General features: G+C 39.4%; 1 protein-coding gene across 7 annotated transcripts in view; it reads left to right on the top strand.

Annotated features, from left to right (window-relative positions):
* lmo3 (LIM domain only 3) overlaps positions 1-14,967 on the top strand; it is a 227,474-nt gene extending 212,507 nt beyond the window's left edge. For all 7 annotated transcript variants that reach the window (XM_072562204.1, XM_072562202.1, XM_072562201.1 and 4 more), the window contains exons 3-4: positions 2,531-2,656; positions 14,342-14,967. In XM_072562204.1, coding sequence (XP_072418305.1) covers positions 2,531-2,656; positions 14,342-14,447 — 232 coding nt within the window. In that variant the 3' untranslated portion in view covers positions 14,448-14,967. The remainder of the gene's footprint in view (positions 1-2,530; positions 2,657-14,341) is intronic.
* Positions 14,968-17,434: the final 2,467 nt, after the last annotated feature.

The following is a 17,434-nucleotide window of genomic DNA, read 5'->3' as shown; positions in this document are numbered from 1 at the left end:
AGCCTAATTGCTACAAGGCACTTAAATGTCTGATACTCATCATGAGAGTCTTGGAATCTGAATTTTCATCTGCTCATGAGAAGGACAATGTCTATTTTTTACTATTAATGACAACATTGCTGAAATCCTGACCCCTTAAAACTTGAGCTTAATTTTGTCTGCTGCCCTCTTGTCTTCTCTTCTGGATGCTTTACTCATGTGTCTGGATCTATCTTCCAGCCTGACATATTGAAGAGCTTATGCTTGGGCTTTTCAAGTTCTACAATGCTCTTTGCAAAAAATTTCTGAGGGCTACCACTGGGATGCAGCCACCTTGTCTAGCCTAGCTTAAGAAGGCTGTACCTTTCGAAGAATAGACCTATTTTATCTGGGTTCTGGATTAGTGGTGCTGGAAGAGCACAGCAGTTCAGGCAGCATCCAAGTAGCTATTTTATCTGGGAGCAGTCAGCTGGAATAGTCATGTTTTCCTGCATTTCTTGATTGCAAAATGAAGATAAGTAACAACATTTAACATGATTTGGGGATGCCGGTGTTGAACTGGGGTGGACAAAGTTAAAAATTACACAGGTTATAGTCCAACAGGTTTATTTGGAAGCAGTAGCTTTCGGAACAGTGCTCCCAAATAAACCTGTTGGACTATAACCTGGTGTTGTGAGATTTTTAACATTTAACATGGAATGGGAGCAGTTGGGATAAAGAAAGGCTTAGTTTAAGAAACATCCGGTAACTGTAAGAAAATATCAGATGACAATGTCCTTTTTAAGTAGGAGATGGAGATTCTGTCTGATCTGCTTTCTAATTTGATTTTACAAATATCTTAATCTTTTCTTGATGTACATTTTAAATCTTTTGTTGCAGTCTGTGGTTCTCTCAATAAAGCTGTGGCTATGACACTTCGGTAAGTTAGTGAGTGCACTGTGCTACATTGCTTCAGGTTGGACATGACCCATGAGCACTCGATGCCGACACTGAGCCTGATGTGAATGTGTTTCACTTCTCAGTGAGATTGCCAAAAGCAGGGAATTCCGTCGTGGCAGATTAGCAATTTGACTTGGTATGGCCAACATTGGTGCTATTAAATACAAATAAACTAGCACTCCCTAGACACCCTGCAGAGATGTCAATCTTTTCAAATAATGTAAATAAGAATTCCACCCAATAATGCTGACATACAAAAAGCAGAGTAGGTCCACTACATTACTGTAATCCCATTGTGTGGGGTTGAGGCACCTAAAATGTAGCAAGCATTATCAAACTGAACCAAAGGAGCTGGAAAACATCATTGGTTCAGCCGGCATCTGGATGGAAATGGAATTGACATTTTAGTTTGATTGACCTTTCTATCAGAACCATTTTTGAAACCTATGATTCACAATATTTCTTGCTTTGGAGATGGAGATCTATGAAACAGTCGATTTCTGCTTATGTTACCCCTTCCCCCATGACTAGGAATAGTCTGCGCTCTCAAACCAGAATTAACGTGTTGATATGAAGTGTTTCCTATACAGTTATGCAGCTCCACTCACTAGTGTTGGTTCTTTAAAAGTTTTATCCAATTAATTCTGCTGCTCTGCCCTTCCATAGCAGCCCTTGGAATTTCGAGTATTTATCCAATTCCATTATTGTTGAATTTGCTGCAAGCACCTTCTTTAAAGAATGAAATCCTTATGAAATATATATATATAAATGCAGCAGGGTATTTTTCTATCTAAACATTCTCCCCATCATCTCTCTGGTTCTTCCGCCAATTAGTTTAAATCTGTTACCTTTTTGCTTTCTGGCTGGGTGTCAGTTAGCTCAGTTGTCTGGACAGCTGGTCTATAATGTACAGTAATGCCAACAGCATGGGTTCAATTCCCAACTGTTGTTCTCTCTCTTTGGGCTCTGTCTCAACCTATCGTTTACTCCCCCCAACTGTGCTTCTCTTATTTACTCCTTATCCTCTTCTTTCCCCCACCCTATCTTCTGCATAAAAACCAACTTTTCCCTAGCTGCCATCAGTTCTGAAGAAGGGTCACTGGACCCTAACATTAACTCTGAATTCTCTCCACAGATGCTGCCAGACCTGCTGAACATTTCCAACAATTTCTGTTTTGGTTTCAATTCCTGCTGAGGTTACCATGAAGGACTCTCCCTCTCAACTACTTCCCCTCACCTAAGGTGTGATCACCCTCGGGTTACACCACCACCAGTCATCCCTGTCTTGAATGAGACGGCATTAGCCTGGCACTCGGAACAATTTCAGCTTGTGCCCTCTGTCAAAACCATCGTTATACTGTTCTCTGATTAAATCTCCCCACAGCCTTTAAATCTCAAGTGTCATCTGAGATGAACAGAAGGTGTGAATTGAAAGCTTAAGAAGTCAGGCTTATGACTGACTGGGGGATCACTCCAGGTCACAAAGGCTGTCTATCAGGTTGGGGGAGGTTGCAAACAGACTGAATGCCAGTTGGAACATGAGGAAGATGGTATGTTCTTAGAGTATGCATGAGCATGGTACTGATATTTGCTTTATCTTTTGCAATTACAGGTTGTTCGGTGTGACGGGGAATTGTGCAGCATGCAGCAAGCTGATTCCTGCCTTTGAGATGGTAATGAGAGCCAAGGACAATGTTTATCACCTGGACTGTTTTGCTTGTCAGCTCTGTAATCAGAGGTACAGTTTTTGATCAAAAGTCCTTATTGTCAATGGTACACATGGAAACTCAATTAGTTAAAAGAATGTAACATCTGTTACTCGCTGTAAATTCATATCATTTTTCTGAAACCCATCTGCTTTATATTAGGTTTTTGACGATAGAAAATGTCATCCATTAATCACCTCAAGTCTGCCAAGACTCTATAATACTCCTCCACCCAAATAAAGCAATGAGTATGTTCAAGCAGCTTAATATTGCCAGAGTTAGCAGAATAAAGTATTAATTGAAAAATTCAGTCGGGTACTCATGCGTTTGGCAGTTAGATTCTGAATAACGAATAGCGTTCATGGGGTTAAACAAATTAATAGTAAAGCATGTTTAAATAGTGATGGAGGTACCAGTACTTGCCAAGAAGCTAGCTCTGCACATTAATAGGAAAATTCATTAACGTTTCTACAGCCTTTGGGGGACTTCCTGCCAACTGAAAGCCCCTGAGGGTAATAATTGTGTTGAAGTCTATAAATATGTAGGATCTAATATAAATGATACATTGAAGAATATTTGTTCATTAGCTTGTGGCTGAGACGTATGTATATTAAATTTAATTAATATTTTAGAAAATGAATCAAAAATATCTCTTTTTGATCAAGAAATTACTGCTTTTTTTGGAAAATTGAAATATTTGACATTTAATTTTTTTTAAATGGCAGTATAACAGCAGAGATGATACCAGAGTGCTCTTTTTTTTTCTTGCATTACTTGCAACAGGAGTATTATTGTATAATGTTTAACAATATTGAGGGTGAATTATTACTCAAGATTGGAGTGTTTTGAGTCATGAGTTTTAAAATAATAGCTGGTTTGATGGCAAAGCAAACTGGGTAGAATAACTACCTTAGCAGAAGGTGATGTAGCCACAGTATGTGGCCACACACAACATAAGGACAGGAGGAGAAGGTGTACCCAGAGTGTAGAATTAGAAGGTGAAGGTCCCCTTGGAATGTAGAGGCCATAGAGATGCACAACCGATGCTGCAAATTAACCTAGCCAATTATCTATCATAATAGCTCAGTGACAAGTAGCACATGATGAGACTCTGATTCAGTAAATGAGTTTGTGACTGAGTTTCCCCATGTGGTTCACAAAGATATCTCCAAGGACAGGCAACTATACTCACCAAGTCACTGAAGGCTGCCACTCTGTTCAACCTATGTTTTTCACAGAGACACCCAAATGCCCATAGCTCCATCCCCAGAATTTGTTCATTTTTCATCTAATAGCAATTTGAAGCCTTGCTTTACCATGTACATACCTTACGTATACTGAAGCAATTTCTAACTTTACACAATGTATCATATAACACTTTTTTTTTAAGACCAAAGTGAGGAGGAGTGAGTCTGATCCCCTCTTTTCACTACCCCTCAGTTAGCCACAACAAAGATTTTGAATTCTTTTAGCGCACAGCCATCTTGTACTTCAATTAAAACATTACAGACTCTATATTAAGGAGCCAATTACAAGAATTTCTTGATTGAAATAGAGGGATTTTAATTACTTAATGATCCCCAAAAAGTTAATAAAATGTGACATCAAAATACACATAGGTATGAAGTTTAAAAAGTGGCAAATATCTAGTGTATTAGGAGGATGAAGAATATTAATTTTAAAAATCTTTTTGGACTCCTTGAGTTGGTATAATTGAACCTGAGAATATTGTTCATTCATTAATGTCTTTTATCCTCAGCAGTGGTAATGTTTTTGAGAATCATTGTGTTCTCAGTGAGGATTGTTCTGATTTGTTTTAATAGAACATAGAACATAGAACAAAGAACAATACAGCACAGAACAGGCCCTTCAGCCCACGGTGTTGTGCTGGCCAATAATCCTCATGTGTGCACCCTCCAATTTCTGTGACCATATGCATGTCCAGCAGTCTCTTAAATATCCCCAATGACCTCGCTTCCACAACTGCTGCTGGCAATGCATTCCATGCTCTCACAACTCTCTGTGTAAAGAACCCGCCTCTGACATCCCCTCTATACTTTCCTCCAACAAGCTTAAAACTATGACCCCTTGTGTTAGTCATTCCTACCCTGGGAAATAGTCTCTGGCTATCGACTCTATCTATGTCTCTTATTGTCTTGTATACCTCAGTTAGGTCCCCTCTCCTCCTCCTTTTCTCCAATGAAAAAAGTGCGAGCTCAGGCAACCTCTCTTCATAAGATAAGCCCTCCAGTCCAAGCAGCATCCTGGTAAACCTCCTCTGAACCCTCTCCAAAGCACCCACATCTTTCCTATAATAGGGCGACCAGAACTGGATGCAGTGTTCCAAGTGCGGTCTAACCAAAGTTTTATAGAGCTGCAACAAGATCTCATGACTCTTAAACTCAATCCCCCTGTTAATGAAAGCCAAAACACCATATGCTTTCTTAACAACCCTGTCCACTTGGGTGGCCATTTTAAGGGACCTATGTACCTGCACACCAAGATCCCTCTGTTCCTCCACACTGCCAAGAATCCTATCCTTAATCCTGTACTCAGCTTTCAAATTCGACCTTCCAAAATGTATCACCTCACATTTATCCAGGTTGAACTCCATCTGCCACCTCTCCGCCCATCTCTGCATCCTGTCAATGTCCCGCTGCAGCCTACAACAGCCCTCTATATGGTTAATGACACCTCCAACCTTTGTGTCGTCTGCAAACTTGCTGACCTATCCTTCAATCCCCTCATCCAAGTCATTAATAAAAATTACAAACAGTTAGAGGCCCAAGGACAGAGCCCTGTGGAACACCACTCACCACTGACTTCCAGGCAGAATATTTTCCTTCTACTACCACTCGCTGCCTTCTGTTGGCCAGCCAATTCTGTATCCAGACAGCTAAGTTCCCCTGTATCCCATTCCTCCTGACCTTCTGAATGAGCCTACCATGGGGACCCTTATCAAATGCCTTGCTGAAGTCCATATACACCACATCCACTGCTCGACTCTCATCAACTTTTCTAGTCATATCCTCAAAGAACTCGATAAGGTTTGTGAGGCATGACCTGCCCCTCACAAAGCCGTGTTGACTGCATTTAATCAAGCCATGCTCTTCCAGATGGTCATAAATCCTATCCCTCAGAATCCTTTCTAACACCTTGCAGACGACAGACGTGAGACTTACTGGTCTGTAATTGCCGGGGATTTCCCTATTTCCTTTCTTGGAGAGAGGAATTACATTTGCCTCTCTCCAGTCCTCGGGTATGACTCCAGTGGAGAGCAAGGATGCAAAGATCTTCGCAAGTGGCGAAGCAATTACATTTCTCGTTTCCCAAAGCAGCTGAGGACAAATCTGGTCCGGGCCTGGTAACTTGTCAAAATGTTTGACAAAATTTTCAGCATATCGGCTTCCTCTATCTCTATCCATTCCAGCATGCACACCTGGTCTTCAAAGTTTCATTCACTACAAAGTTCGTTTCTTTCGTAAAGACAGAAGCAAAAAACTCATTTAGGGCTTCCCCTACCTCCTCAGACTCCACACACAAATTCCCTATGCTATCCCTGATCGGCCCTACTCTTTCTTTGACCATTCTCTTATTCCTCACATAAGTGTAAAATGCCTTTGTGTTCTCCTTAATCCATTCTGCCAAGCCTTTCTCGTGCCCCCTCCTGGCTCTCCTCAGACCATTTTTGAGCTCCTTCCTCGCTTGCCTGTAATCCTCTAGAGCTGAGCTTGACCCAAGCTTCCTCCACCTTATGTAAGCTACCTTCTTCCTTTTGACGAGAAGCTCTACCACTCTCGTCATTCAAGGTTCCTTTATCTTACCCCTTCTTGCCTGTCTCAGAGGGACATATTTATTCATCACTCACAACAACTGTTCCTTAAACAGTCTCCACATGTCTATAGTGCCTTTAGTAATGTCAGTTACTAGCTTTTCAAGATGATATGGAAACGGTGGGGGGGGGGGAGACAAAGAAAGAGTCTTCCTGTCTTTGCTGTTATAAATCTTTTTTCTTCTTTCACTCTGTTGCTCAACTCTGCAGCTACAGAAATATGGTTCTTTTGTGTATTCCTGAATCTGGCTGCATTGTCTTTTGAAGCTGAGTAGTTGCATGGACCTTTCATGTCCAATATAGTCAGTTTAGCTTATACATTTAATTAAAACAAGTAAAGTGAGTTTCTTGACTCAGTTGACTGGTTTCCATATCTTTAGGTATAATTTCAGATCAGATGATTTTGTTCATTCACATTGCTTACCTGAACCTGCCTCAACTGATGGTCAGTTAATTAGTGGAGCCATTCTTGCCCCTTTTTTAAAAATAATTTGTAAAACTATCCTAGTCCTTGAAGGCTTATGTTATTGAAATCAGATGAAAGTTGAAAATTAATAATCCATGTTATACCCCTATCATGGCAGTATTGCTTTCTAAGGTGGACACATGAAACTTTCATTCAGGGGAAATTAACTGACAGCTGTTTGAACGATGGAGGAATGATGATTATCGAGCCTTGTGGGTATGAGCACAAACATTAATGCAGCTGCAATACAATCCCCTAATTGGTTGGTCCTGTGAAAGGAGTATGGCTAACACGGATTTCAGAGCCAGAATGTTAGCAGGGCTCAGGCCCTTGTGAGAAACTTGTGTAACTGTGTTTAGGTACTGAAAGGATTCAATAGAGCAGATCTCTTTCTGTTGATGGCATCTAGGACAAGGGAAACTAACTTTGAAGCAAGGCAGATCGTGGGAGAGAAATTAGTACATGCTACCTAGCACAAAGAATGCTATAACCCTCTGTCAAAACTTGATGATAACAGCTCCATTAATAATTTTGCATTTGATGTTAAAAGGTGTGTTATGAACCAAACCAGTTTTGATTTAATGGTGGAACAGACTTGAGGGACTGATGGCCTGTTCCTGTAATCCAAAACATAAATTTAATGTAGCATATAAAGGAATCTTGTATTATACACACATATGAACTTAGAACAAGTGTAGACCTCGAGCCTGCTCTGCCTCTTGATAAGATCATGGCTGATCTGTTGGTGTTGAATTCCTGATTCCCATTTATTCTCCATTAGTCTTTTATTCTCCTGACAAAAATCTATCCAGCACCCTGTTCTGCTGCAGAGAGCTCCAAAGCACCACCACCCTCTGAGAAAGCTCCTCATTTCTGTCCTAAGTAGGTAATCCTTAATTATGGATGCGAGTGAATATGAAACAGTTCCACAAGTGTGTTGCTGGAAAAGCTCAGCAGGTCAGGCAACATCCAAGGAGCAGCCTCCTAGTTCTGGACTCACCCACAGAAGACACTTAGTGTCCACTTTGTCAAGAATATTGAGGACCTTACATGCATTTCAATCAAGTCACCAGCCCCTTGACTTCCATCTTTTTCCCTCTTCAATCTTTTACATGACTTTCTTTTTCATTCATGGAATGAGGGCATCACTGGCTAAAGCAGCATTTATTGTCCATCCCTAATTGTCCAAAGGGCAGTTAAGAGTCAACCACATTTCTGCGGGTCCAGAGTCACATGTAGGCCAGACCAGGTAAGGATGGCAGTTTCCTTCTTTAAAGGACATGAGTGAACCAGATGGGTTTTTCCAAACGTTGGCAACGGATTCATGGCTAGCATTGGACTCCTAAGTCCAGATTTTTGTTCTTTATTGAATTCAAATTCCACCATCTCCTTGCAGGATTTGAACCCAGGTCCCCAGAATATTACCTATCCTTAAACATAACTATACATTTACAGCAAGTTTTATGTTTAAGTGTGTAGCATTTAATCCTTTTCTATTTCCCGACTGTTGGAGTCTTCTGGCTCTGTGAAGAAATCAATGGGGTGTTGAACAAAATAAAGATGTTTGGCCATTTAGGTCGTGCACTATCATCAACTCAAGCATTGAGCACTTGAGCAAAATCGATGCCGTTGCAATGCGGACACATTAATTATTCTATGATAAACACCAGTTGTCTCTGAATTCTCCTTTGACCTTCATTGTTGCTTTTTACATTGGTGTGATGAGAGTGAAGACAGTTATCCCTTGAAAGCTTCACTCCTTCATCGTGCTCATCCTTCTGTGGATGAGAACAATGCCGGTTAGGTTCGAGGCAAGTCAGAGGCAGGGGTGAAGATTTATTTTGTTTTCTATATCTAAGTACAATAAATAGCTGAAATTAATCAGACTGTTGACTAGGATCTGCTTGGCACCAATCCTGGAGCACTCCCAAAAGTCAACCTAGTAACTTTGGCAAGTTTCCAATGGTGTTTCCAACTACGCTGGGAATCCTATCAGATGGAGAGTTGGGGGTGAGCAATGGCGATGGCAGGATTAAAGAACCGTTGCCATAGACCTTCTAAAGGGCAGGAGTTAATAACAGCTTTTCCAAGAAACGTTGTTTACTGTTTCAACATGGAAGCCAACGGTTGATTGGGGATACCTTTTTAGATGGGCCTGCCATTGACTTGAAGGTGACAAAGATCCTGGATTAACCCAAGGATCACTGCACATTTGATGCATGGAGGAGGGGTCTTCTGTTGGTGAAGCAGTAATAAGCGAAATACGCCACACGCTGTAATTATAGTTCTTCTTTAATTACACCTTCTTATTCTAGAGCAGTCAATTCCAGCAACAGCAGATGCTGCACAGTTGGCAACCAGAATGACTGAAGACTCTTAAGGCCTCACCTTTTCCCCCCCATCATATACCCTTCTCAAAAGAATTAGAATAAGTCTGGAGAATATTCCCTGTTATGTGTTTTGATTTCACTACATGCCACATTCAGAGGAAATCTTCCCTCAGGGTGTCTTGGCACATTAAAATTCATTTCTCTGCACGAGTAGGATTTTTTTTTCCTAACCACGATATATAACAAACACCACTTAACAGCATTTTCATATTTATCTTGTGCTGTTGCTTTACACTAGTATTTATCTTGTTTCTTTCTCAGTTTACACCCAGGAGTTTAGCTTGCGGTAGTCAATCCTCCATTCCATGTTCTCAGTCACAGTTGTTAAGTACGTGGCTTTGCATTATCTGACTTCTCCATTTGCTGAATGGAACAGCATTTCCTTGACATAGTTGGAAGATCAGGGTTTTGGTACCGTACTTGAGACACATGTATAATGCTGATTAAAGGCTCATTACTTGCAATGACTCTTCCACATTCCTCAACGGTATCAGAATTAGCTTTTTAGTTTTGGTCAGTTTTATGTGTGAAAATGTATTGTGCAAAATTGTTTATCTGCTACTTTTGATCATAGAAAATTCTAAAAGCTGAAGACATGCTGAATGTGCTCTAAATCACAAGATCATGGGTTCAACCATCTACCAAGTAAATAAAATACTCGAGCATAGCAATGAAGTGGTTTGGGAAGTCCCAAAGTAAGTTATTGCATAAACACAGGTTGATACTGTTGGAAGCCTGTCTTTTATCCCATCTTTTTTTTTCTAATGTAACTCTATACTGGTAATGGAGAATCTTCTGCCAGTGAGATTTCTTCATTTCTTGCCACCACCCCACCAAAGTCACCTTTCCTCAGTTGATAGACACACCACCCATTGTACTACTGCACTATAAAGGCCAGCAAGATTCCTGGCTTATGCCAAGTTACTTCAGCGAGTGATTAGAGTGTTAGAAGTGGTCCTAGTCACCCTGCACTGGGCAGAAAAATGGCCAATCATGGTCAGAGCACCCAGCACTGTTGGAACGTATGTTGCAATGAGGTTAGTGTCTAACTGTGCTCCTGCAGGGCCATATTGCTGTCATCCACCAGTTTGACTCCAGCATGATGTTGCTGTATAAGAATCCTCATTTGGGTGAGAGAATGGATGGACAGCTGTTCTGTTATATGGATATACAATTATACTCCCTAAGTACCATCATTCAGCAGAGGACAATAAGAGAATTTCATTTGATTTTAAAAAAAAGGATTGTGAGATTAGTTCCAGAAGAAATATCTTTACTTTTTGAGAAACTAGCCAGCTTGGAGGAAAGGTTCACAGGTAACTGCTTGAAAGTGATCACATGGCAATGATTGAATTGTCATTTTAATGTTAGAGAGCAGGAACAAATAATTCTTGGTGATCTAAACTCAGAATAAATTTGCAACCATTCTAGTCAACATTTTTTGTACACACGGTAGATATAATGTTAGATTCCTATGAGTTTGAATTGCACTGATCAGGGGCTTTTAATTCCAGTTGGTGCCATGTGTGTATGTTGTAGTTCGTGCTGCCTGACCTAAGGCTGAGATGTCCTATTCTGCAATAATATAATGCACTTCCTGAATTTTGCAGTATACACGTGACAGACAGCACACAGGTCCACACCATCTTAACTATGGATTAAATTTGCTTCAACCCATTTTGTACAAGATGAAGGGAATCTTTCCTTCACCCAAAAATTACTGAACTCTAACCTTCTTGCAGGCTGCTGAATTACCCTCCCTGTGGACCTTTGCCCTGAGAGTCTACTTCACTCTGAAGAAAATCTTTGAGATGCCTAAATGTGCCACTTACCAATCTGTGCTTGTGCCTTTTGCAGCACTCTCCTGCTTTCCTGAGTTACAGTTTTACTCCATACATTTTAATTTGTTTCCACATTGTCTCCCTGCCCCACACCCTCCCTCCCCAGTAAAGCCAAACCACCATTCACCTTTCAGTCAGGTTTAATTGTATTCCTCAGTTCTGCTTTCTATCTCCTCCTCTCACATTACCTACAAATGTAACTACTTTCTACTCAGATTTCATCTGGTCACTTAACATTCCTTAACATAGACTGAAGGGGGAAGGGGCTTTTGTGACGGTATTGCTGTCTCTGAACCAGAAGGCCTAGTTTTAAATCTCAGCTGCTCCAGAAGTATGTGATAACACCTCTGAACAGGTTGATTAGATTTTGTTTTGGTTGAAGGGACTCTCTGGGTGCTACTACAACTGTAACACCCATTTGCTTGAAAGCACAAAACATTGTGAGCTTGGGAAACTGTCTTGTCCTTTATGGTTAATGTTTATTTTAAATTCACTCACAGGATGTCATGTTTTCTGAGTTCACTGACCATATGAAATGCTCACTACAGGTTGGGGGCAGTTAGGGGGCTTAATTCTTTCCTGATGTAGGGGTCCTGCCTGAAACTTCGAATTTTCCTGCTCCTTGGATGCTGCCTGATCTGCTGTGCTTTTCCAGTACCACTCTAACCTTGATTCTGATCTTCAGCATTTGCAGTCCTCACTTTCACTTAATTGTAACAGTTTCCATGGTACAGTGTCTTTCCCATACTCAGGTGCTTGCAAATATTGAAAAGCTACCTTAAGCGAAATACATGAGAGCTAGCAAGATTAGGAAAAGATAAAAGATCTTTTTGCAGATTAAGTAAACATTGTTGTTAAATGTCCCGATGTTGCATAGAGGCAAGGGAGTACCCCATAACTGGTCTCCTACCCTGTAGGATCTAGGGGTATGAAATGACCTCTTCCCTTTCCTGAGGCCCTCACCACAACTACTAGATATACTTGAGTAAAAGTCGCTCTCATGTAAAAGTCGATACTCCCTAGTTTTGGCCAAAAAATCTGGAATTTTCCATATATTTTGTGTAAAGGTCAACCCTACTTCTTCACAGATAACAGATTTGAGAGTGAAGATATTATCCTGTACATAAATGTTACAGCTACATTGATCGATGAGGCTGTATGAGAGTCAAATGTCTTAAGTTTTTTTTATCAGAAATAAAAGCTTAAAATGGTAGCTTGAAAAACTAAAGCAACAGTAGACGAGAGATAACTGAGGGAAATGGCAGAATTTGGTGCGAATGGCTAAGACGCATCATGTCAGAGTCAGGTGACAACCTCCCTTTGTGTGCAGCTCAGCTGAGCTCAGTACCTCTGAAGGCACTAGTGGAATGCAGTCACATATCTAGTTGAGGTTTGAAATTTTGTGTACAAATGCCTTCCAATAAAAAAAATTATTCAGCACCATTTAAACTATAAGTTATTCAAGCTGCAGAGAAGACAAATGACCGTGTAGCAGCAATTACTGTAATTAGTTGTACTGTTGTTATTTCTTAGTTTAGACATCAATTGGGCTCCTGCTAATGATATGGTATTTTGAACTGCAACATGAATTTCAGCCCCTCAAAAGTAGTATCCATTGTAATTGTCAACCTCATAAATTTAACCTTAAAAACAGTCTTAAAAATCCGACTTTTACACGAGTATATGTGGTGTTTATCAATTTTTAGCTTATATTCTACAAAGCAATGCCTTTGAAAATAATTTAATATTTTGAAATAAATAAACCATCAATTTTTTAAAGTATAACCCTCTGAAGTAATATTTAAACTTACAAGCTATTTGAAAATTTGGTTGAACAAGCTGAACCACTCTTTTCACAGTTACAGACTGCATTCAAAAATATTGTATGGTTGTTGCATCTTATCAAGTCAGTGAATAGTGAGATATCTCGAACCTGTTGGATTGAGGCGAGATTGAATGTATAGATTATTGAACACGTGTCTGCATAAATGCTGCTTCTGTAGCATTTCATCGATATTGTGTGGATTGAACAATGTTGTCTAAATTAAATGCTTTCTGAAGTAAATGTAATCGTTTTACCATCAGCAAGTGATCTTTTCGAAATGGACTGAGCACATTGGCACCTAGTTGATCATTCAATACAAATGTGTGCACAACAAAACTGAAGACCTGTTGTTTTAAAAAAAACTTAAATATAGGTAGTCACCAAAAATCCAGCCGGCGTTCAGGAGAAGCCTCTTTATTCACCCTGGCTAGAATGTGGATCCAGTGCAATGCTTCTACGTTAAACACACCAAGGACACATCAATAGGTTAAATTGAAAGGATTAGATAAAACCAAATGAGAGAGGGTTTATTTGTAGCGTTAACAGCAGTACGGATCTGTTGGGCTGAATGGTCTGTTTCCGAGCTGTGATTCCTATGAAATTGAGTGAGTTTATTTACTCCTTCAAAATATGACCTTAAAAATAAGTTGTGGTTGCAACAGGACCTAAACTGTTATGAAATTTAAACTAAGAAGCTCTTTGTTTTCAAAGGGGAAAGGCAGTTTTCGATTTAAAACGACAATCTCTTGCTATTTGCTTCCATTTTATGTAGTCAAAAAGACAGGGCTGGAGCAAATTTAGAGACCTGTTTAGATTGAGGAGGGATTAGGTTCGTAATTTGCTTGAAATTAATATCAGTGAAATGCTACTAATTCAACACTTGAGCACAGAACATTGTGCTGCTTTCGATATTAAATCTAATCTGTTTAACATTATTACTAAAGGGAATTCTGGCAGTATGTTTGAACATCATCAGTAAACAGCTATCTAAACAACAAAGGCTGCTATCAAGGGTCACCTAGGTTGCTTCGTAATTATGCATGGTTTTTGCTGGATTTGGTAGAGTAGGCATAAGAGCTTCTGAAGGTCAAATTGATATGGTTAAAAGCACTGCAATTTGCTTAAAAGCCTCCAGTTAAGAATATTTTTGTACACACTTGAATTGTCTACATATTAGACAATTTTTTAATATCAACTTGAAGCCCACATCTAACAGATACTGCCAAATGTCTTGACTCTGAAGTCATTCTCAGGGTATAATAGAAATGTTCAGATTATGTACTAATCGCTTTCCTTTCTATTTCAAGAGTTGCCGTGTATATTCACCATCACTTGTGATTTTCTTTTTAAATTCCCTTTTTAGGTTTTGCGTTGGAGATAAATTCTTCCTCAAGAACAATATGATTCTGTGCCAGACAGACTATGAGGAAGGTTTGATGAAAGAAGGCTACGCTTCCCAGGTTCGCTGATCCCACAGCCACATGTGTCAAATTAGTTTTAAGCACTAACTTCTGTATTGTTTACTCAACATGTAAATATGAATTGAAACAGGAACTAATAGAATAGACCTACAGTACCCCGAGCTGGTGGCCATGTTTGGAATAAAGATGGGAAGAGAAACCGTATATAGTCATTTTGTTCCTGTTCTACATTGAATGTCTTCTAGACCGACTGTATATATTGAGCTTTGTCATGAGGGAAAACTATTCCCTTTTTTTTGTTTGCTGCTTACAGTTTATAACTTTGTTTGTGTCATTTGGCATGAGATGTTCATTTTGGATGACTCTTGTACATACTATATTGTAATATTTGAAGCACAAATGTAATACAGTTTTATTGTGTTATCATTTGTGTTCATTCCTTTGTTTCTTGGCTGTTGCATTTAGTACAATCAGTGTTCAGATTTATTGTATAATTAATTATGCTTTCTGTATTCTATTAACTATTTTAACTGAGCTGTAACTTTCTATTAAAATATTCAAACCGCAATTCTATGCACTTTAATTTGTTTGCCAATAAAATGTGTTAAAAATCTGGAGACCTAGAAGTAGCCAAATATATAATGTCCTCACACCTAGAGTTGGCATTACAAATTGCCATTAATTTTGCCAGCTACTCTGATGCAAATGCTTTGTCTACCAGATGAGAAATCAGTTTGTTCAATAAACAACTTTACACCATATTTTTGTGCAACATGTTGTGGAAGATGAACTTGCTTCCCCTCGCCTCCCACCTCCGCCAACTTCAGAGTGGGAATTAGTTTCATTTTCCTGTTCTGCGTACATTATTTGAAGTGTCACCAAGGTTACACAAATCTAGATCTAAAGAGCGTTCATTTCTGATAAGTTGCTGAATTAAGAAATAGTTTCGCCTCCAAAGGGTTTGAAGAAAGGAAGCTTGTTTTCTCGTGTGTTTTTGTGACTCTTTTGATGTACCACAGTAATGACTAGCAGCTGAGTGACTGACTGTTATCTGCAATTTGGCAGCCTTTAACAGGCACTTAAATGGCTCTGAAGCATTAGTCAACTTTATTCTGCTTTCGTGATAACTGGGTTCTTGAATATAACTGCAAGAGTGTGCTTTTTTAAAAAGGAACAGTTCACACAAAACAAATTAACCTATAGAAACATCTCAACATTGATGGAGGTGATTTAAAGTATTTTTTTAAAGAAGTCTAGTCATGCCAATTTCAAAAGGAACTAAACATCTGTGTAGCCGAACCATATTCACATAAACATCCATGGGGTGGTAAGTTTAAAAAAATCCTTTTTGGTATTGATTGTGCATTTAAATAATTAGATTTTGGTTGTTTCATTTAATTTGACTCTTTCCACATTTAATAATGGGAAGGGACCACCTACCAACATCTAAAATTCTGAATACCATTGGAATTCAAATTCGTTCCAGGCAACTTTAAGAACCCTCTACATGCTACAGGATAGCAACCATGTGGGCTGATTTGATTATAATGGTATTTTCAGAGAAAGCTTGTCTGAATTTTCAAAGAACACTGTTTTTGTACATCTAACAATGTAAATGTTCCCATTTGTTTTCTGTGGTGTAAGCTATTTACATATAAAACAGCTGCTATAATTCTATGATGCATTGTTTGAAAAGATCAGTTCTACAAAATGAAAACATTGCTGCATCTTTTGTCTGGGGTAGATCTCATTGAAGACGTGTGTAGGGGCAGGCGCTATATATGTTACAGTATTCAAACTGTAAATTCACTTTTACTTCTCCTCAAACTGCTAAATGGAACATTTGAGAGTGTGGTGCTGGAAAAGCACAGCAGCTCAGGCAGCATCCGAGGAGCAGGAAAGTCAACATTTTGGGCTGGAGCCGAAACATCCATTTTCCTGCTCTTCGGATGCTGCCTGACCTGCTGTGCTTTTCCAGCACCACACTCTCCAGTCTGATCTCCAGCATCTACAGACCTCACTGTCTCCTAAATGGAACATTTCCCTACCCTGACATGGAGAAGACCTAGAGTGAACTATATCCATCCATTATCTTGCAAATTTGTTCTGAAATATCTTTAGTTGTTGGGAAAATGAAATATGCTGCTGTATTTGGATTAAAACTGTAGTGTTAAAGTTACTTGCTTTGAGCCATTCGTAGTAGGAAGGCTAGATCATACGTCGGTCAATGATGAAGAACAATTGCTCTATGGCAGTTAACTAATGGAAAGGGGAATCATATGAAATAGGAGTAAGCCATTCAGCCCTAGCTCCACCATTCATTAAGACCACAGCTCAAGATCAACCTCAACACCACCTTCCCAATGCTTCCTACAGCCCTTGCTGCAAATGGTATATAAAATATTTTCATAAGTATGCTCAATAACAGGGCATCCTCAACTTTCTCTGGTAAAGTTCCAAAATATACCTAGCCTCAAAGGAAATTTTTCCTCAACTCAATCCTAATATATTAGCCTCTTATTCTGAATGTCCCCAGCAAAAAAACAAACATTAATGCAACATTTACTATGGAAAACCCCTTGAAATTTGGATTTTTCAAATGAGATCACCTCTTATTTTTTCGGAACTCCGGGGAATACAGGGCTAGTCTACACAAATATTGAGTCATCGAACAGTCATCATCCAAGAATCAATCGCATGAGCCTTCAGTGGAAGGACTTCCTTCCTTTGTGAGACGGTTAAAACAATACAAAGCATTCCTGGCATGCTCTCACCAAAACTGTATAGCAAAAAAATTTCTTTTGTCATTAATGCAAACAATATTCACCTTTCTAATTGTTTGCTGTCCCTGCATGTTAATTTCCTCTGATTCATAAATGACAGGGAGATCCCTCGGATCACCAGCATTTCCCAGTCTTTTACTGTTTTTTTTTACTTTTCCACAAGTGGATGACTTCCCACTTCCATCTGTTATGTTCTTGATCACTTATTTAACCTGTCTATATCTCTTTGTGTCCACCTTAGGTAGGAAAGTA

Source organism: Chiloscyllium punctatum, chromosome 44 (genome assembly GCF_047496795.1).
Source record: "Chiloscyllium punctatum isolate Juve2018m chromosome 44, sChiPun1.3, whole genome shotgun sequence".
Classification (NCBI taxonomy): domain Eukaryota; kingdom Metazoa; phylum Chordata; class Chondrichthyes; order Orectolobiformes; family Hemiscylliidae; genus Chiloscyllium; species Chiloscyllium punctatum.
This window is presented reverse-complemented; position numbering and strand designations above follow the sequence as displayed.